The sequence below is a fragment of the Hydra vulgaris genome, chromosome 01 (assembly GCF_038396675.1).
Source record: "Hydra vulgaris chromosome 01, alternate assembly HydraT2T_AEP".
NCBI lineage: Eukaryota > Metazoa > Cnidaria > Hydrozoa > Anthoathecata > Hydridae > Hydra > Hydra vulgaris.
The window spans coordinates 54,562,550-54,582,241 of NC_088920.1; the positions used below are offsets into that span (position 1 = coordinate 54,562,550).

Sequence of the window (19,692 nt, forward strand, 5' to 3'; positions counted from 1 at the left end):
TTTTAACGGAAACTAACGTGACATTGTAGTTAAACTTTCTCATAGAGGCGTGGTATTGAAAATAATAGTTTAAATTTTAAAAAAGAAATCCTTTTTTGTAGATATTTATTTCAAATTATAAATAGTAATTTTTTGACATTAATGAATATATAGATAAAACTAATGATAATTTTTTTTCTAACAAAAAACAAACAAGTACTTAAAAATGATAGATTAGGCATTGCATTTTTCAAGTAATTAAAATGTAATTAAACAATTTTCTGGTTTAAAAAGCGACGGCAGCTACTTAATAATAATACATTTTTATTATTCAACAATTATTCAATACTTTTTATCTTGTAAACACTATTCAACGATCAGTGCTGAACACTGATTTTTAAAAATATTTGAAATAAAAATAAAATAGTCTACCTAAAAAGTATTTGAAATGAAAATAAAAATAAAATACAAGGAAAGTATGTCAAATAAAAATTCTTTATAAAACTATTTTAAATACAAAATACTGGAATCGTTCCGACTCGAATTGTACATCACAACTTTATTGACATAATTTAAGCATTTATTGGCCTTTAAAAGTAACAGTTTTTCGAATGTTGCATCACTAAGACAGTTCCTTCGTGGTGTCTGAATTTGTCCAGCGGTGCTAAATATATTTCGTACTGTACCTCACAAATACGTGTTTTATAACTTTATATTTTTCCAAGATTTTCCGTACCAGAGTCGCTTAAGTACGATAAACATTCGTTGTTGACTGTTATTTGTTCTGCAATGTTAATTTCGCTAAACGAGAAAAAATCATCACTCATGCCACTGCCACCAGCTGATTGAGTACCTGGAAGTGGGTTAGGGTCAGAAATAGTATTAGCTCTGTCTAACAACTGTTGCTGCTGAGACTTAGCTGCACAAACGAAGAGATCACAACAGAAATCTTTTTTATCATCTGGAACACATCTCATTTTGAATTCGGGATGCGATACTGCTGCAATTATCCTGCTGGCATTATGTTCAGAAAATAATAGATGACCCTCAAATCTTGTTTTCAAGCTTGTAAGCATAGATTCTGAAAATTTCTTAGCATGCTTCAGTGATTTCTGCTGCAGGTCCTGCAATTTCTGCTGTACGGCGTGCAGCGTCGGAAATACATCGCGAAAGTACACATTGTCACCTTGTAACCTGTCGATGGCAACAGCAATTGGAGCCATTATCATTACATACTCCTCTAGACATTCCAACTCCTTCTTTTTGAACTTTGGCAACTTCAAAATGTTGCATATTTCGCTAAGCTTATCTTGCAACAGGAGAATGCATTTCAATGCATCATACCGGGAGTTACATCGTGTAGGGACAGTATCAGTATTGCCCTTGCAATGATTTTTTTCACAGCATCCAATGCCTTGGAACTTCTACGAAGCAAATTCCAAATGCTGGTACACTTGGCCAAAGCAGCTCGATAAAGACGTTTGAAATTAGCATCAGAATCACATGCTTTATCTGCATCAGTAGTTGACGTGAGGCTGAGAGAGTGACTATTTCAAGCTTCATGGTGAGGCAGAACAACTTCAGTATCAGCATCCGTGCTAACTGGTAAATTTAGAACTGCAGTCATGTCAGCTATTTCAACATCATTGTCGGAATTTTCTGCTTCATCATTATAACTAGTTCCTGTTTCCTGAACTTGTTCTTCAGCAGTTGCAGAGATCCCTGAACCAGATGCAGTACTGCTAGTGTCTATTAAATATTCTCGCAAGGCTTTGCCGAAGTTAGAGGCATTATCTGTTACGGTTGCTGTAATTTTTTTCCACGTTTAACCCATAATCATTATGAATTTTTGAGATCATTGCAGCCACTGAGTTGTAAGTATAACTTCCAACAAAACGTTGACAGGAAAGAGCAACAGATATGCGTGATACTGAGCATTTAGTACTAATATCAATATAGTCAGCTGTCATTCCTAAGTAGCTCTTTCGGTTCACTGACCAAATATCAGCTGTTGTACAGATAAATGGTACTTTACTGAAGACTATTCTTTTATCATCACGCATTTTTTGCAAACGGGCGTTTAATCGCTTGCCTAATGTTTTGCGACAAGGTATACTGACATTGTAATTGAGTCCGTGGATCAAATTTTTGAACGCCGGCTTTTCCACTGTGATCAAGGGGCGCATTTCCTGCACAACGTAGTCAGCAATAAGCTTGTCAACTTCATCCTGTGAAATGGATGTTTAATTTCGAGGCATAATGTACATTTGTTTCAACTTCTTAGAAGCAGGACCAGATTCGGCAAAAGGTCCACCTCCAACTCCAGTTCCATCTCAGCTACCGAGCGCTTACGTTGTTATGCAACTGAAACCTTGTGCTGCTTGTATTCATTGATTCGCTTTTTGCCATGAGCATTTTGCAACAACAACAACAGCAGTCAATCAACCGAAATTATTGCATTTGTTTGTGTTATGTTATAGCATTAGTGTTTGTCTTTGTTGCTTTATGTGTTTATCGTTTTTACTGTTTAGTGCGTGGTTTAACGGTTTCGTTTAACTTTCAATGTTTTTTCTTTGACTAATTGACTGGCTGTAACTACTATGACTTTGAGATGAGAATGATTTATTACATATTTTATTCATTGTTTGATTTGTTTGTTAAATTGAATGATTTTATTTAATATTTATATTTATACCATACCACATTATTCAACAAATTGTATTTGGTCCGGTCTCTTTCTTTTTCAGTAAATGTACACGTGCCTCATAATATTATATTGAAATTAAATTATAATTTTTCTATCTAATGACTAATGAGTAATGATGAAAGTGTACAGAAAAAGTTGTAAGTAAAAACTAGTAAAAAGTAGTAGAACGCCAAATGTTTCTATTGCATTGTTTCTGTATTTCATATTTTAGAGTATTTTTTACCATGCTTTTTTTTTTTTGCTTTATTTTTTCGGTTATTATTCCTTTTTTTTTATGTATTTTTGGATTTTGGGGTGAGTATAAATTGTAAGGAGGGGTCGGTGTTTGGGGGAAGGGAAGCGTAGATTGGATGGAAGGTAATTAATCGAGATCGATGAGATTTTCGGTGAAAATTGGAGGTTTACTCCACCCTTGCAATAAGCAAGGAGTGGAGTAAACCTCCAATTTTCAGAGGAGAGTAATCATGATGTACGATTATTATTGCAGACTACCTTTTGAACGCGGCTCATAAAAAAATAAATAAATTAGATGGCAAATAAACGTACCAAATTTAATTTAACTATCAAAATGGCATCTTTTTTACACTCCGCGCCGATTGGGTGTTTTTAAAAAGTTGCAACAACCTCATGGGCATTTATCTCCGAGCTGGGAAAAAAATACAAATATTCAAATTTAGTTTAAAATAATTTATTTTAACAACAATTTTATTTGACTAGAATTTTATTTGAACTAAAAAGTTAGTCAGGTAATTTTAGTTAGACTAAAAAGTTAGTCGACTAATTTTAGTTAGACTAAAACTAACCTTCACTCCCACCCCTAAAAATAATGCCAGGATACCACCTTGAAAACGCATAAGAGAGGATGCGTAACTTTTTACGAAATAGTCGGCTGGGCAATCAATAACATAAATTTTTAAAAAAGTCGAGATAAAAAGGATAAATCTCGCAGTATGTTACCTATTGTTTCACACTAAATGTAATACAAATGTTTGATTTAAAAAAAAATGCTTTTAAATATCATAACTGTTTTGGACCATACTCTGTTGTAAATAGACATCGTTATTTTAAAAAGGTAGAGCATTGCTTCTAACCAAAAACTTCACATTTTATGCTCCCAAAACTACATTAGTACTTGTATGTTATAAAAGTTATTTTAAATTCTTCTTTAATTATTTATTTTCTTTTTCTTTTGTCTTTTTTTCTCTTTTATATTTTCAACTACTTGCTTGCTTTGATTACTTTTTTTTTTGTACTTGGGTAACAACATTTTGTCTTTTTATTTGTTATAAAACCTTTACATTCTAGTTTAATTAGATAAGAAGTTGAGGAAGAAAAAATGTATAAAAAAAAGAAGCAAAAATATATAAAAAATAAATTCCAAAATAACTAAAACAAATTTATAAAAATAAAAATGGAAATTATTTAATTTAATTAAGTTTGTATAAATTTTATTTGTATATATATATATACACTGGCGGGCAAAAAAAAGTGAACAGCGACTGCTTACGCATAAAATGAAAGAGCTCTGGACAGAAACTCATACAAGCTTGTTTATTTTTGTTCGTACTATCAAAGAGTTTACGTTTATCTTTCAAAGAAAACATGAATAAACTTCTAAACATTAGATGTGAATACAGTGAACGTTGTCAGCAAAATCTGTAGTTGATATTAGAGCGTGGGTGAAATAGGACGTATTATCGCTATATTATTATTATAAAAAATAAAAGGAAAAAAATGTCTCCAAATAAAAGGTAATTTTTATTTATTTTTATTTGGTTATTATTATGTAAACATTAGTGTTGGTGGAGTTCACAAGATACTTTCACATCAGAAAAACAATAAAACAACAGCTAGAAAAAAAGGTTCTGGCAGACCAAGAAAAATGACGGAAAGAGATTGTCACAAGTTAAAATTGAATGTTTTAAAAAATCGAAAAACCACTATGACGCATATCACAGAAACTTTTACGTGTTCTGATGATAAAAAGGTTAGCCGATGGACAATTTCGAGGCGTCTTAAAGATCAGGGGTTCAAAATACACCCATGTAAAAAAGTACCTCTTCTTACAGCACGCCATAAAATGGCAAGGTTAGCTTGGGTAAAATATAATAAAAACACAGACTGGACAAAAATATTATGGTCAGATGAATCACGATTTTGTTTGCATTCAGATCGTCCACAGATGTGCATTAGACGTAAGAACGAACAATTAAATCCAGATTGTATTCACCAAACGGTAAAGGGTAATCTTGGAATTATGGTTTGGGGTTGTTTTTCTGCCAAAGGTGTGGGCAGATTGCATAGAGTCGAAGATGGATTACGAATAAATTCCAAAGAATACATTAGTATTCTACAAAAATCTTTGCTACCCACACTGGAAGAATTAGAAGAGGATGAAATTAAATTTCAACATGACAATGCTCCTTGCCATACGTCTAAACAAGTTAAAAAATGGCTCAAGGATAACAATATCTTTCTTTTTGAAAATTGGCCTGCCCAAAGTCCAGACCTTAATCCCATTGAAAATTTGGGGGACTATATGGATAAAGAGGTCCATAAAAATAATATTTCATCTTTGGATGATCTTTGGGCAGCCATAAAACAAGTTTGGGTTACGATACCTGACCGTTTGATAGCAAATTTAATTGAGTCGATGCCGCGTCGATTAAATGAAGTGATGAAAAATGGTGGTGGCCACACAAAATATTTTTTTTTTTTTCAAAATGAGTCGTATATGTGTATGTATATGTATTTAACATAAGCGATATGTTATATTCTATGTATTATATTTTTAATTGATTAATAATACATAATTTACTGAAAAATTGTACTGTTCACTTTTTTTTGCTCGCCAGTGTATATATATATTTGTATATATTTTCAACTTTGAATTCAGATAATAATATCTTTAAATGTTATTTAAATAAAATCACGGAAACATATTCTCGTCCAAAAGAAATTATCATCCAAGGGTTGTCGTAATTTAGAGAAGTTGATATTTATAATTCTGAGAGTAGCACTTTTCACCAAAATTTTAGAGAGTTTAGATATTAATCAGATCTCTTTTATCACTATTACTGTTGACGCTGAAGATCCTGTGAGAAATAATCTAAGAAAGCGTTATAAAATTACAACATGTCTGGATGACGTTTACTTGATGTCGATAACATTACCAGAAAAGTTTCACAAAGATTTTAATAAATTGTTAGCAAATTGCAAACAAACCAATCAAAAATTACACCAATTACCAGATTTAAATCTGCTGTCGACCTTGACAGAGCTCTTCGATTGTGTAAAAACAATCCAAGTAGGAAAAAAAAGTTAGGAACGACCTACTTTTATTACAAGGAAAATATGATAAATTACAGCAAACGTTTAAAAAAATTGACAAAAATCAAAATACGTTACTTTCTAACAGCTGCAATAATATCACTATATATATAAACTAGGTAGTTGCACCAAAAAAGTTAATTTAATATAATACCAATAAATGTGTAATAAAATGAAAGAGAATGAAAAATGCTTTCCAACAACACCAAATTTTTGATGCTGGCATTATTGGTTCAAAAGTTATTTAGATTTTTAGTTTGTCCGAAGTGCCTTGACATCCTATGGACTTTATATAGAGAAATAAAAAAAAAGTGAAACAATTTTCTTTCAAATGTAAATATTTCAGAAAGTATTATGAATATATTAACAAAAGTTTATACCAAAATGAGCAGTTTCAAAGGAGGAATTTATTTGTACTAGTTGCAATGAAAAATGAAATGAAATAAAGAAATTATTATCCATAAATTATGCAAATTACAAAAAAACGTTTGATAATTTTTTTTAAACAAATATGAATATTTCATAAGTTTTTAAGATTACATATAGGCAAAAAAAAAAACATCAAAATGAACAGTTTCAAGAGATGAATTTGAACTTATAAGTAGCAAAAGAACATGAAAATTTTTTTCTTACATAAACAATAACAATTAACTAAACTTCAAAAAATAGTTTGCCAAGTATCATGTCAGCAATAATTGACTCAATAAACATGTCAAAATCCTCTGATCAGTCCTCGTCGAAACTCCAGTAAGATGTAACATACAAAGTTCTCTTGTCTTTTTGCCTTTCTGTTAGTATTTGTCCATAAAAAAATTTTTCCTGTCCATTGTCTAGTTCCCATTTATGATTAAACAAATGATTAGTCATACTTTGATTGCTTAACATTTTTTCAAGAAAAGGTTTCTGGTTTGGGGCAACTTTTATAAACATTTCATTACCAACAGAGGCATTATTTAGCAAGACTTTTTTAACGTCTCGTTCCAGTTTCTGCTTGGATGCCTTGTTAGCCTTTTGAGATGCTTCAATCCGTCTTGTTTTAATATTATCGTCTATCCCTTTACTTTCAAGCACTCCTGCTTTTCGGATCTGTGATCCTCTAGTGATAGAAAATTGTATTAGGTTTCTTTGAATATCTTCTGGTTTGGATTCAATCCACTGAAGAGTGTGATTCAGTTTTGCTTTAACTTTTGAATCTAGATATCCAATAGTGGCATTTGGGGCTTTTCTAAGTAGACAGTCTGTCATGCCAAGAGCACGTTCTGCATGCATATTGTTGGCAGGTGCTTATAGTGTGTCCTTCAATATTTTCTCAGTAGGGTTAGATAGAGGCCCAGATATTTAATTGTGCAATTGTCTATGAATAACACACTCAATAGAACTCAGAAGAGTTGATGTTATTTTGTTGAGGAGCGTTATATCAGTTGTTTTCAGCAATGACTTGTGCACCACGACAAACACTAATTTTTGCCAAAAAATATCTAGATCTGTTGACAACAAATCATAGGAACTTTGTTTCATCTGAGTGATTCTTTGATGACAAATCTGGAACATGGGTACCTAAATTTAATGAAATGTAAAAATAAATGAAAAAGGGTACTCAATATTCTTAAGCTAAAATAATATTAAGCAAAAAAGATAGAAAGACAACAATTAAATTTGATCAATTTTACTAAAAATAAATTTTAACTACTATTATTTTAAAAAAAAAAAAAAATACAAGTTCAAGATTAGATTTCTGCAATACATTGCCATAAACTAGTTTCATCCACGGGCCTGTAATTACTTTTCCAATCAATCCTAGAGCTTGCAGCTGAAAGATGATGCCATCTTTACCGATGTCCCCAAAAAGAGCTTTACTCACAACATTTTTGTTGTGTCTGAAAGTAAATATTTCAAAATGTTAACTTGATTTTCAATTATATTTTTGAAGCTCTATCAATAATTTGTAAAAATAAAACTCTTACTTCTGAAGAAATGACTTTAGCAGCTGTAGATGGAATATAGCAACTCCAGCCATGTGAAAAATTATATGTACCCTGTTTCCAACATAGCGCAGAAAGGTTCCTGGAGCAATTCCATGTTCTCTCAAGAAAGACTTGAGTGTTGCTGGTTCACCTTTGAAGCTATATCTAAAAATAGTTTTCAATTTGTTTTACTTTTAGAAATAAATAAATATAAATATATATATATATATATATATATATATATATATATATATATATATATATATATATATATATATATATAATATAAATATTATGTGTTATATTTTTGTATAGTACAATACATCATATTTGTTATTTAAAAAGGTTAGCAAAACAAAGAATATATAAATTAGATATAGTTACCTAAGTTTTGAAAGGTTGTACAGAAAAGACACTACAGATCCTTCTTTTTCAGTGGCAGTTTTAATTTTCGGCTCTTTGTCTACATCAATGAGAGCTTTTTTAGACGCTGTAGCTATTCCGTCCAATGGATGCACATTGCAATGAAGTTCTAGAAGTTCAACATTAATATCCTGTTTTAGCAATTCAATAACACAATGGTTCACAGGTGCCCTATCTGAAAGACAACTTTTAATTTTGGACAAAAAGATTTCTTTAACTGTTACTCTAGACATCTGTGTAAAATCAGCATAAGTATCAGCTACTTCTTTCAATGCTGTTAATATGTGTGTGGCATAATCAAATGCTTTACCCCCTGGTAGTCTAATGATAGAAATGGTAAGTGACTGCTTTTGTGGGTAAACACTTACATGGAATTCGTTGAGATGTTTGTCCACCACTGTAGTGGCATCAAATGCCAAAGTCGCAACGTCACAAGTATGTAGAGCCTCTCCTGTCTGAATAAGAGATATCACTCCTAGCTCAAAAGCCATTCTGGCAACATTTGATTTGTGCGGAACTGAAGACAGTTCTGTCCCAGTCAAAATCTGACATACATGGGTTAGAACATCACTTATATTTGTGATAGGTACTTGGCTAACTAAGGACCTGTAGACACATTTCCTCAATGCTGGACCATATGCTCGTCCTACCATGGTTTCAACCACACTTTTGTCTTGTGGCTCTAAGATCAAACTTAAGAGATAATGGTTTTGTTCTGTGAGTTGACAACATTCCTTTTTTACTTTCACCAACTCCATTTTGAACTCAAGTTCAATGCTTTTAATGTGTTTATCTCTTTCTTTTGCTTCAGATCTGTTTTTTTCTAATAAGTTATTTAACTGAGTTCTTAGCTTACTGTTTGATATCTTCAGCTTCTTAATTGAATTAATGTACTCTTTATGATCCAGAGATTTCAAAACTATCTGTTTGTCTTTAGCGTGAAGATACTTTTGTTTCCACATTGTCAATGAAGCAGATTTTCTGTTTTCCTTCTGAGTCAAATTGCGATTTATAAATTTTAGATTTTTATATATTTTTAGTTTATCTCTCAGAAATTGAACAGTTTCTCTAGAGTGGCGAAGAGATTTTTTTTTTGCAAAACATGACGGGCAACCTTTTCGGTTGCTGAAGCCTGTTATACATGATATGCCATCTGCCGCGGCATGTTGAGTTTCATTTGCATCAGCATAAGCTGTGTTGAGATCTAAGGTTGTGTCAACTACTCCTGTATCAGTAGTATCTGCCATAAAAGCTGTGTTAAGATCTATACTGGTCATTGCTTTAGTAGACTCATCCTCCTTTGGTGGATACCTGAAAGGCATATTACAATAATTAACTATTTCAAACCAGTATCGATCAGGAACTTTTTTGAATTTTAAAAAACCATCTTCTGTTCTTTTAATGGCAGTCTTTACCTTAACAACATCAGCCTTTGGCAAATATTTAGTTAAAATCTTTGTAGACTCTGCAAGAGTTTTTTTACTTTGATATTTTAGATATAAAATACACCCATTCAAATTTTCTCCAATGAAACTCCATAAATCCTGGGTTGTTTTTCTCATTTTGAATTTGTGGACCTAAAAACGGAAAAAAAAAAGAAAGAATTAGATCCATAATATAATAATATATATATAGTCACAGATTCTAGAGTCTAGAATAGATCAATCAACAATTAAAAGTTCTAAGACTATGTCACTACTGACTAAACTAGTCACTTAAGTTCACTGAATAAACTTATAAAGTAATAAAGTCTAAGTCACTAAGTCTAATTTTCCAATCTAGATCTAGAATAATCTACATTCTAGATCTAATAACTTACAATTATAATAAGTTCACATTTTAACAGATAGAAATAGATCTAGTTCTAGAGTAATCTAGAGTCTAGACTAGTATCATGCTCCTTAGTTTTACTTTTTTTTTTAAAATGATCTCATTATCGATAATTGGTAGTCGGCCGACAATGGCAACATGTAGATTTGTGCTTAAAAATTTTATATTGTTGACTAAACTGATTGTAATACAATTTTAAACTAACATAGAAAAACGAATTTGCTAGGTGTATGGTTAAAAATTAGATATGTACGGTCAATAAATAAATTTTATTTAAAAAAACAAAACTTACATTATTTCAAAGGGGAAAAACACCAAAATGGCTACGGATACACAAAAATAAAAATTTACTGATGCTTAGAGATCCTTCTTGTTGGTAAAATGAAACAAGCAATGTGACTGAAAGTGGCTGATCTATCAAACAATGCTTAAAGCACTGACGTGCCAAAAAAGCATTTTGTAAAAACGGAACAGAAAATGGACGCAGATGTCGACGGTACTTCAGGATCCAATATAGCGGACAATGCGAGTCACTAATCTAAACCAGCTTTATGTTGAAAAACCTTCTGTTTCTTGTTCAATGAAAAATCATTCCTCAAATACAAAAAATATGTTGAATGATAAACCTTTACGTTTACCTCATGATGAGACAACCAGGGTGGAGACTACTTTAAAGTCATGCGAATACGAAAACCAAAATAGTATTTGTAGTTATTAGTAAATAATTACAATCGTTCATTTAGACTAAAGATAAAAAGCGCCGAAAAAGATATAATCCTAAACCCTGATATTTGGGACAATAATATTATCGTTAAACCATTCAAAATGCATCGTGATATCTCGAAAAGCGAAACACCTCAACGTAGTGCCGTTAATGTGCCGCACTTAATACAACCCTTTCAAGAAACATTTTCTACATTTGAAGAACAACCTTTCTTTGCTAGACAACAATTTTACTCAAATCAGAGATCAAATTTTAATTAAAACGGAAGGAAACAATGTAATTAAAACCTTTGAAAATATTTCTTTTTGTGCATATAACTGCCATAGTTTTAAATCAAACTTAGTTTATAATTTCGAACTGGTCAAGTCATTTGGTATTATCTTTATATCAGATCATTGGCTTTTTAATATTGCTTTTTGCTAAACAACATAGCAATGCCGAGACATAAAGTATTTTTACATGCGGCAGAAAAAAAGCATGTGGAAGACCATTTGGAGGAACACATTTATTATTACAAAAGATTTTCTCTTGTCTCATCACATCATTTATGAATATGAAAATATCCTTATTATTAAAGGTAAACAAAAGAGTCCAAATCTAATCTTTATTGGTATTTACCTTACATCATGTCGAAACAACGAGGAATCCCTTAAGTACAAAGTAAACGCAACAACTAAACCTTTTCACGTTAATTATAAAAAAACCATGTAAATGTAAGTAAATGTATTAGAGCTGGAGATTTTCATTCATATCCCAAAAAGATTTACGTCTCTGAGTATCGTAATATCAAATCACGCAATAAATTCTCTAAGCCTCTCTCTACTTTAATTAAATCAAACAAACTCTCGCTTATCGATATAATTATTGGCACTGGTCCAACATACACCTATCAGCATAAAACTCTCTCTAATTCATTTTGTATTGATCACATTGCTGCACTAAAAGAGTCATTGCTATCTTTTATAAATAAAATAGAAGGAATAACTTTTATAAATAAAAACTATTCCTCCTTCGCCATTTAACTTCAGTGATCACTTACCAAATAGCAACGAGTATCACCATTACACATACAAAATTATCAAACGTATTAAACGGCATGGCACAAAAATACAGTTATATTCCAAAATATGCATTGAATAATAAAAACTTCATTAAAATATATAATCAAAATCTATCCTCCCAGCTAGCACACTTACGTTGGGCCAACGTGTGTAAAACCATCGCAAACGTCTGCTGTTTTTTCCAATGCAAAACCAACGTTGATCCAATGTCATTTGTTTAATGATAAAATTAATACCGACGGAACTAAAAACAGCTTGCTTATTTACATTGGTTCAACGTATGCAAAAACATCGCAAAAAATTGATTGTTTTTACGATGTAAACCTAACGTTGGCCCAACGTTATTAAACCGACGTTGATTTAATGTGTATAAACCAACGTTGAATTAATGTATGTAAAAACATCGCAAAAAGTTGATTGTTTTTACGATCTAAACCCAACGTTGATCCATTGTATATAACCCAATGTTGGTTCAATATATATAAATTAACGTTGATCCAATGTATGTAAAAGCATCGCAAAAATTTGATTTTTTTTACGATCTAAACCAAACGTTGATCAAATGTCATTAACACATCGTTGATTTGATGTATGTACATACATTGGAAATACGTTGGATTTTATACAGTGAATTAACATTGCGTTTGCATAGAGAAAAGGCAGAAAAAAATATAAATTTGTATAATTTATGAGAGTTGTTTTTCATTTAGATATTTCAGTTCATCATGGAAATATATTTGCTAATATATTTTTTATGTAATGAAATATCAACCCACAAGCAAAGCAAACATGAATAATGTCTGTTTAATCAGATGCATCATAATATTGCTTTACGACATATGTATAAATACAATTATACAATTATTATAATTTGCACATTCTAACACCTCGTGCAATATCTGTCCCGCTTACACTATGCTATCATTCTAACTCGACTTTTTCTGACTTTCACTCTAACTTACTTCGTTCTCCTTAAATTCACTTACTCTTGGTCAGCGATGCTGGCGATGACGCTCATTGGTTAGCTGAACTTGTCTTCGCTGGCCCGAGTATATGGCTTCTATATGGCAATTAGCCGGAGGAGGATAAACCACAATACATATTTATACAACTATACACGCGCTTAAATATAAATATTTTAAATTTAAATGTATATGCTTAACATAAAACAATTTAATTCGGTTCCGATAAAAGGTAAATATAAAGTTGTGCAAAAGTAAAATATAACGTTGAATCAACTTAAAATACAACGATTTGCCAACGTAAAATACAACGTTGTGCCAACGTAAAGTACAACGTTGAATCAACGTAAAACATTACGCAATGCCGACTTAAAATACAACGTTGAACCAACGTTGTTTTTTGGTTGTTGGCGATGTCGCATTTGTAACCAAAATGATATAAAAACAACGTTGGCGGTCGATGTTGGGCCAACGCAACGCACAACATTGTTCTAACGTTTTATCAATGTATGTGTGCTAGCTGGGTTAGCATTCAATAACTACACCTTCAATTAAGAAAAAATTGAATAAGACTTAATGCAATCATGTGAACAAATTAAAAATGCTACTCAAATAGCTTTTAAACAATGCTTTGAATAACACGTAATCTGTAAGTATTCCAAACCGTAGTGGACAACGGAACTTAAAATATGCAAAAAAAATTCTTTCATTTAACTATAAACAATGGCAAAAATCAAAATAACATAAGACACAAGAATGCATGGAGTACAAAAGATACATCCTACAACGTAAAAACGTTCGTAAAGCAGTTAAAGGAGCCAAAACAAAAAGGTCCATGAAAAAACAAGAAATATTGAAAATCTGGGAACTAGGAATTCTCAGAAGTTCTGATACAACATTTGTAAACTCAAAACAAAAGCAAGTACTCGATTACTTTCAATTAATAAATTGCAAAACATAAAAAAAATCGTAAAGGGATTCAGACAATATTTCCAAATTCTACTCAATACACCGCTTATTATAAATAACAACCAAAACTCAATTCAAATTCCACCTCTAAATAGCAAGCCTAATTCATTAGTTATTAACAGCTGATATTATAACATTAACAGCTGATATTATAAATAACATTTTGCTACTAAAGAGTTAGTGCTGAACACCCTAAAAACTCTCATACATCAATCTCCATTTGTGGTTTTCTAAATTTTATCACAGTATTCTAACGAATGAGAAGGTCCTAAAAAGTCAATCAACTTCAACAACTATTCCGCTTGTTAAGTCATATAAAAATCTCTTAATGATCCAAATAATTAGTATGAATTAAGTATTTTACCTATCTTTACTGAAATTTTAGAACATCTAATCTTACTTATATGTCCTAGTATAACGGATAGCCATTTACACCAATTCGGGTTAAAACAAAACAGCTCTACTCTCCAAGCAGAGTTTCTTTTGAGTGAAACTATATAGTGCTATAAAGATAAAAACACGTCTCTATAAATGTGCAAGGACTTACCTCAAATTAATTTAGTCTCTCACAAGGAGTGCGACAAGGTTCTATTCTATCGCCTCATCTATATAACATATATAAGTTCGTAGAACTCCCCTATTAAAAAAAAAAAAAGAAGAGTTTTTTTTAAATTTTATTTTATCAAATGTTCAAAATAATGTCCATCGTTATCTATACAAAGTTGCATCCTTTCAAGCCATTTGTCAAACGTTTTTTTATACTCTTCTTTGGGTATACTTTGAAGTAGCTTCGCTATGCGAGTTTTTTGACTTTCGACGTCAGTATCGTTATCAAGATTTTTTTTATCAAGTCGAATAGCCAATAATCGGATGGAGCTAAGTCTGGTGAGTATGGTGGGTGGCGAATTGTTGTAATTCCAGCTTGGTTTAGACAAATTGTGACGGTTTCAGTCACATGGGGTTGAGCGTTATCATGGAGAAATTTGAAATTTTAAGTGCCTGTTTTAGGTCTTTGCTTATTTATTTCGCATATAAGAGGTTTCAAACCTCTATTTCGTATATAAGAGGTTTCAAACCAAATATTTGCTAGTAATGGTGTCTCCCTTTTCAATATAACCCAAATGAACAACACCTGTTGTTTTGAAGAAGATGTAGAACATGTTTTTCAGCTGAAACCTGTCGCATCTTACTATAGTTCTTGGACTTTCACCTTCACCGACCCACCTAGCATTAGCCAACTTGTGTCCAACTTGTCTCAAATAAAACCATCCCCTGTAATAAAATTACATAGTCTCCATGGGCAGTTTCTGAAAAGGGCTAAATTTTTCTTACATGCCTCAACTCTATTCTTGCGATTTTGATCGGTTAACTCGTGGGGTATCCAACGTGATGTTAGTTTTCTTTTTTTAAGTGCGTTGTGAATGATTTCGTTGATTGTAAAACGATTAATCGATGTTAGGGCTTCAATTATATCATGTGTTGCATGCGTATTTTCTTCAATAATAGCTCTCACACGTTCAATATTCTCAGCTGTATACGTGATTTGAGGGTGCCCTGAGCGAGGATCATCTTCGAGACTCTCTCTACCATCTTTAAATAAAGTAGCCCACTTGGCAACTGTACTATATTTTGGAGCTTGGTTACTATAAACTAAAACCAACTCATCGGATATGACTTGTGCTGAAACTCCAAGTAGAGCACGGGTTTTAATATATGCTTGATATTCAATTTTTTCCATTTTTAAATATTTTTTTTTAACGTATATAATAAATAATTTTTTTTACAAACATTCAAAATATTTCAACGAGTATATAAAATGTTCATAATTAAACACAGTTTAAAATGATATATAAATATTTAATTATTTCCTGTCTTATTGTATCTTTACAGATAAAGTTCTACGAACTTTCCTAACGACCTAAGTATATATATTTATATATATATATATATATATATATATATATATATATATATATATATATATATATATATATATATATATACATATATGTATATATATATATATACATATATATATATATATATATATATATATATATATATATATATATATATATTTATATATATATATATATATATATATATATATATATTTATGTATATATATATATATTTATATATATACATATATATTTATATATACGAATAAATATATATATATAAGTATATATATTTATATATAAGTATATATATTTACATATATATATATATATATATATATATATATATATATATATACATATATATATTTATATATATATATATATATTTATATATATATATACATATTTATATATACGTATATATATATATATATATATATATATATATATATAATATATATATATATATATATATATATATATATATATATATATATATATATATATATATATATATATATATATATAACCAAAACTAAAGACAGGTAAAATTTAACTTTCTTATCAACTTCTCTTTTAAAAGTTAACTTTAAAAAAAGTCCTATATGATCCCAATAATTAAAAGTAGGGGTGTACCGCATTGGAAATTTTGAATTCCGGCCGGAACCGGATTTGCCGGAATTGTATAAAAAATTTTATCTTCAAGATTGATAGTGAAAGCTTGCACCTCAGCATTGTGGCTACATAATATATTTATAACCTATAATATATATATATATATATATATATATATATATATATATATATATATATATAAATATATATATATATATATATATATATATATATATATATATATATATATATATATATATATATATATATATATATATATATATATATATATATGTATATATATATATATATATATATATATATATATATATACATATATACATACGAAAACCTCAACGGAAGAACGATCAGAGTCACACTTTTGCTGTTGAGAATGTCAATTTTTAAGATTTAAAACAACGTGTTCTGCCATGTATGGTGTTTTTAAAAATACCCATAACTCAAGACTCCGATTGTTTTTGATTAGTCACTTTAGGTAGACAAAGTATAAACCCAGGACTACAATAAAATGGGCAATAATTTGAAAAATAAATCAAATTTGTGACTCTGATTGTTCTTCCGTTGAAGCCTTTAGTTTTAATATGCATAATATTTATATTTAAAATTATTTCTTCGTTTTATATTTTTACATTCAGGTTAAAATTGAAATATTTACTGTATTAGGCATCCTATACTTTTCAACTAATTAAAAATTAAAAAACATTAACTATTTACTATTTAAACTATTTAAAAGTTATAATAAAAAAAGCTTGTTTGTTGCTAAAAACTGGATAGCAACTCGTTTTGCATCATAATGTTCCTAAACTTTTAGAAATTCTTACATTAGTGATTTCAGCAAATAAAATTAGGCAAAGCTACAGTTAAGCGGTCTAAAATAATTTTATTTTTTTACTTGTTCCCCTTTCTTGAGTAGACTTGCTTGAATTGGTGATTTTTTAATATAAAAATAAAGAATTATTATTACTTTAGTACATACATCGACAATCTTATAGCCTGCTGCAAAAAGGGAGTGCTGCCACATCGATTATTTTATAGCCTGTTGCTACATCGACTACTTTAAAGCCTGCTGCTACAAAGAAATACTGCTAGATTGACCTAAGGGTTAGGCATGGGGCAGCAATCGTTTTTCTTCTATTATTTTAATTAAAATTCCTGTTTAAAAAGCCTATACTGACGAAAGCGCAACAAGATAAAATTATTCTTGACCGTAAAAAAATAAAATTATTCTTGACCGCTTAGTTGTAGCTTTACCTAAAATTACATTGTGTTTGTTAAGAATTTGTTATTTTTTTATCTAGGTTTACCTATAGTTCTTCATTGCCCTGTAGTACAAGGATTTTTTTATTTAATTTACACTGTCTGTGTCACAAATCCTAAAAAAAGTAAAAATTAAATTCCGACATTCCGGTCTAAAATATTGTAATTCCGGCCGGAACCGGATTGACCTAAAAATCACAGGTTCCGGCTAGAATTCCGTTACATCCCTAATTAAAAGCAGTATAAATAATTTAGCTAAATAAAGTTGCACAATTTTGTTTAATTCATATTTGAAATTTTAACTTTTTGTTGAAAAATAATAGTTTTTCCGATAAACGGTTTTGTTTTTTGTGTATCAACGCCTTTTAAAAACCATTGTTATAAAAATATCCAATAGAGTAATGTAACAAAATAGTTTGAATATTCTATAAACAAAACTTAAAATAAGTTTTATTTATTGCAGTTTAAGCGCGCGTAATTATTTCAAACGTAGCGCGCATAAACGTGTATTCACACATTTTATGCGTTAAAGCTGCGCTTAATAATAGGTTTATAAACAAATTTAAACTCTTTGATCCAAAAAAAAACTACTATTTCAACATATAATGTAGTTACTTACAATGTTCTTTATATATTGTAGAGTTTTTGCCATTTTTTGATCATTCTGAGGCATAGGGCGTCGTTTAGCTGTGAAGGACATACAGATTCTAAGCTGACACATTTTTATTCAACTCCTTACTAGTGTGAATGTTAGTGCCTGCACAGTTTAAAAACGTCTTTACAATGACTTTAATTTTCGATCGTATTGAGCTGTATTAAAGTCACGTCAATTTTTTAAAAGAATCTCATATCACCATAGGTTTTGTAAACAACACTATGATTTGACTGTTAAAATGTGCCAATGTGTCAAGTTAATAGAAGAATAGCAAATTAAACAGTTTGCACCACACATAGTTAATGCTCACAGCCCAAATTCACGATCAATCGTCAATTGTTTTTTATTTACACATCCGTCTCTCGTTAATCATGAAAGTGATAGTTTTAGATTTACATAAATTAACATAATACAAACTGATATCTTATAGTAATATTTGAATGTATTTTGTAATGTAATGTATTTTGCCGCTATTATGGTTTTAAAAATAATTTGCTTGAAGAAGTAAATTTTTATGTGAAGCTCGTTAACCTAATTTAAACCGTAAAAAAAAATCAAAATTATTTAGGGAAGATATATGACCATTCATCAAAATAAAATAAAATTAAGGATAATTTTTTTTTATTTTTTCATTAACTGTTTTATATCTACATCCATCTCTAGTTAATCATGAAGAGTGATAGTGTTAGACTTATATAAGTTAACATAGTATACATTGATAAACCTGATTGGCTGACTTATTTAATAATAAGTTTTGCAGAATTTAACATAACTTTAACCACATTGACTAATCTCCTTTCAAAAATCTGTTTTTGCTATTGAAATTTTTTAAAATTAAAATATAGTTTTATTTTTCTAACTTTTTTTTGTTTGTTTAGTATTCATGCGATATAATATTGAATTCTTAAAAATCTAAATTTTTGAAAGAAGAGACCAGTTTTAAAAGTTAGCATTTACAAATTTGCGATAAATTTTGTTGTGCGATGCAATAACTGATAGAATGTCAGATAACTTTTCTTATGATTGTATTCATGACTAAACGAATGTGAGATGGCTTATGCAGGTATTTCTGATTGATTGAATGTAAGTTGGATTATCTTATGATGGCATTCACGGCCGATTGATTGTAATGGTTTATCGTATATATATACAAAACTAATTGAAAGTAAAATCTTCTTTTGGTGAAGTTCTTAACTGATTGAATGTAAAATTATTTTATGATGACGTTCTAAGATTAAGATTAGTTACGTGATTTTTTTTTTGAGATTTTTTGCTTTTATCTTATTTAAAT

General features: G+C 30.0%; 1 protein-coding gene across 1 annotated transcript; it reads right to left on the reverse strand.

The window, feature by feature from the left end:
- Positions 1-5,392: 5,392 nt before the first annotated feature.
- Positions 5,393-19,079, reverse strand: LOC136075443 (uncharacterized). The gene is made up of 5 exons (XM_065788668.1): positions 18,366-19,079; positions 8,365-9,980; positions 7,981-8,145; positions 7,734-7,893; positions 5,393-7,573 (listed from the first exon to the last, which is right to left on the reverse strand). Exons 1-5 carry the CDS (start codon positions 18,465-18,467, stop codon positions 7,355-7,357), a joined length of 2,262 nt encoding a protein of 753 aa, XP_065644740.1. The 5' UTR covers positions 18,468-19,079; the 3' UTR covers positions 5,393-7,354.
- Positions 19,080-19,692: the final 613 nt, after the last annotated feature.

Excerpts from the sequence above, each read along its gene's own strand:
- LOC136075443 (XM_065788668.1), bottom strand. The coding sequence starts at position 18,467 with ATGTGTCAGCTTAGAATCTGTATGTCCTTCACAGCTAAACGACGCCCT. Across the intron at positions 7,894-7,980 it reads CTAAAGTCATTTCTTCAGAA|ACACAACAAAAATGTTGTGA; the intron begins GTAAGAGTTTTA and ends ATTTACTTTCAG. Across the intron at positions 7,574-7,733 it reads AGAAATCTAATCTTGAACTT|GTACCCATGTTCCAGATTTG; the intron begins GTATTTTTTTTT and ends CATTAAATTTAG.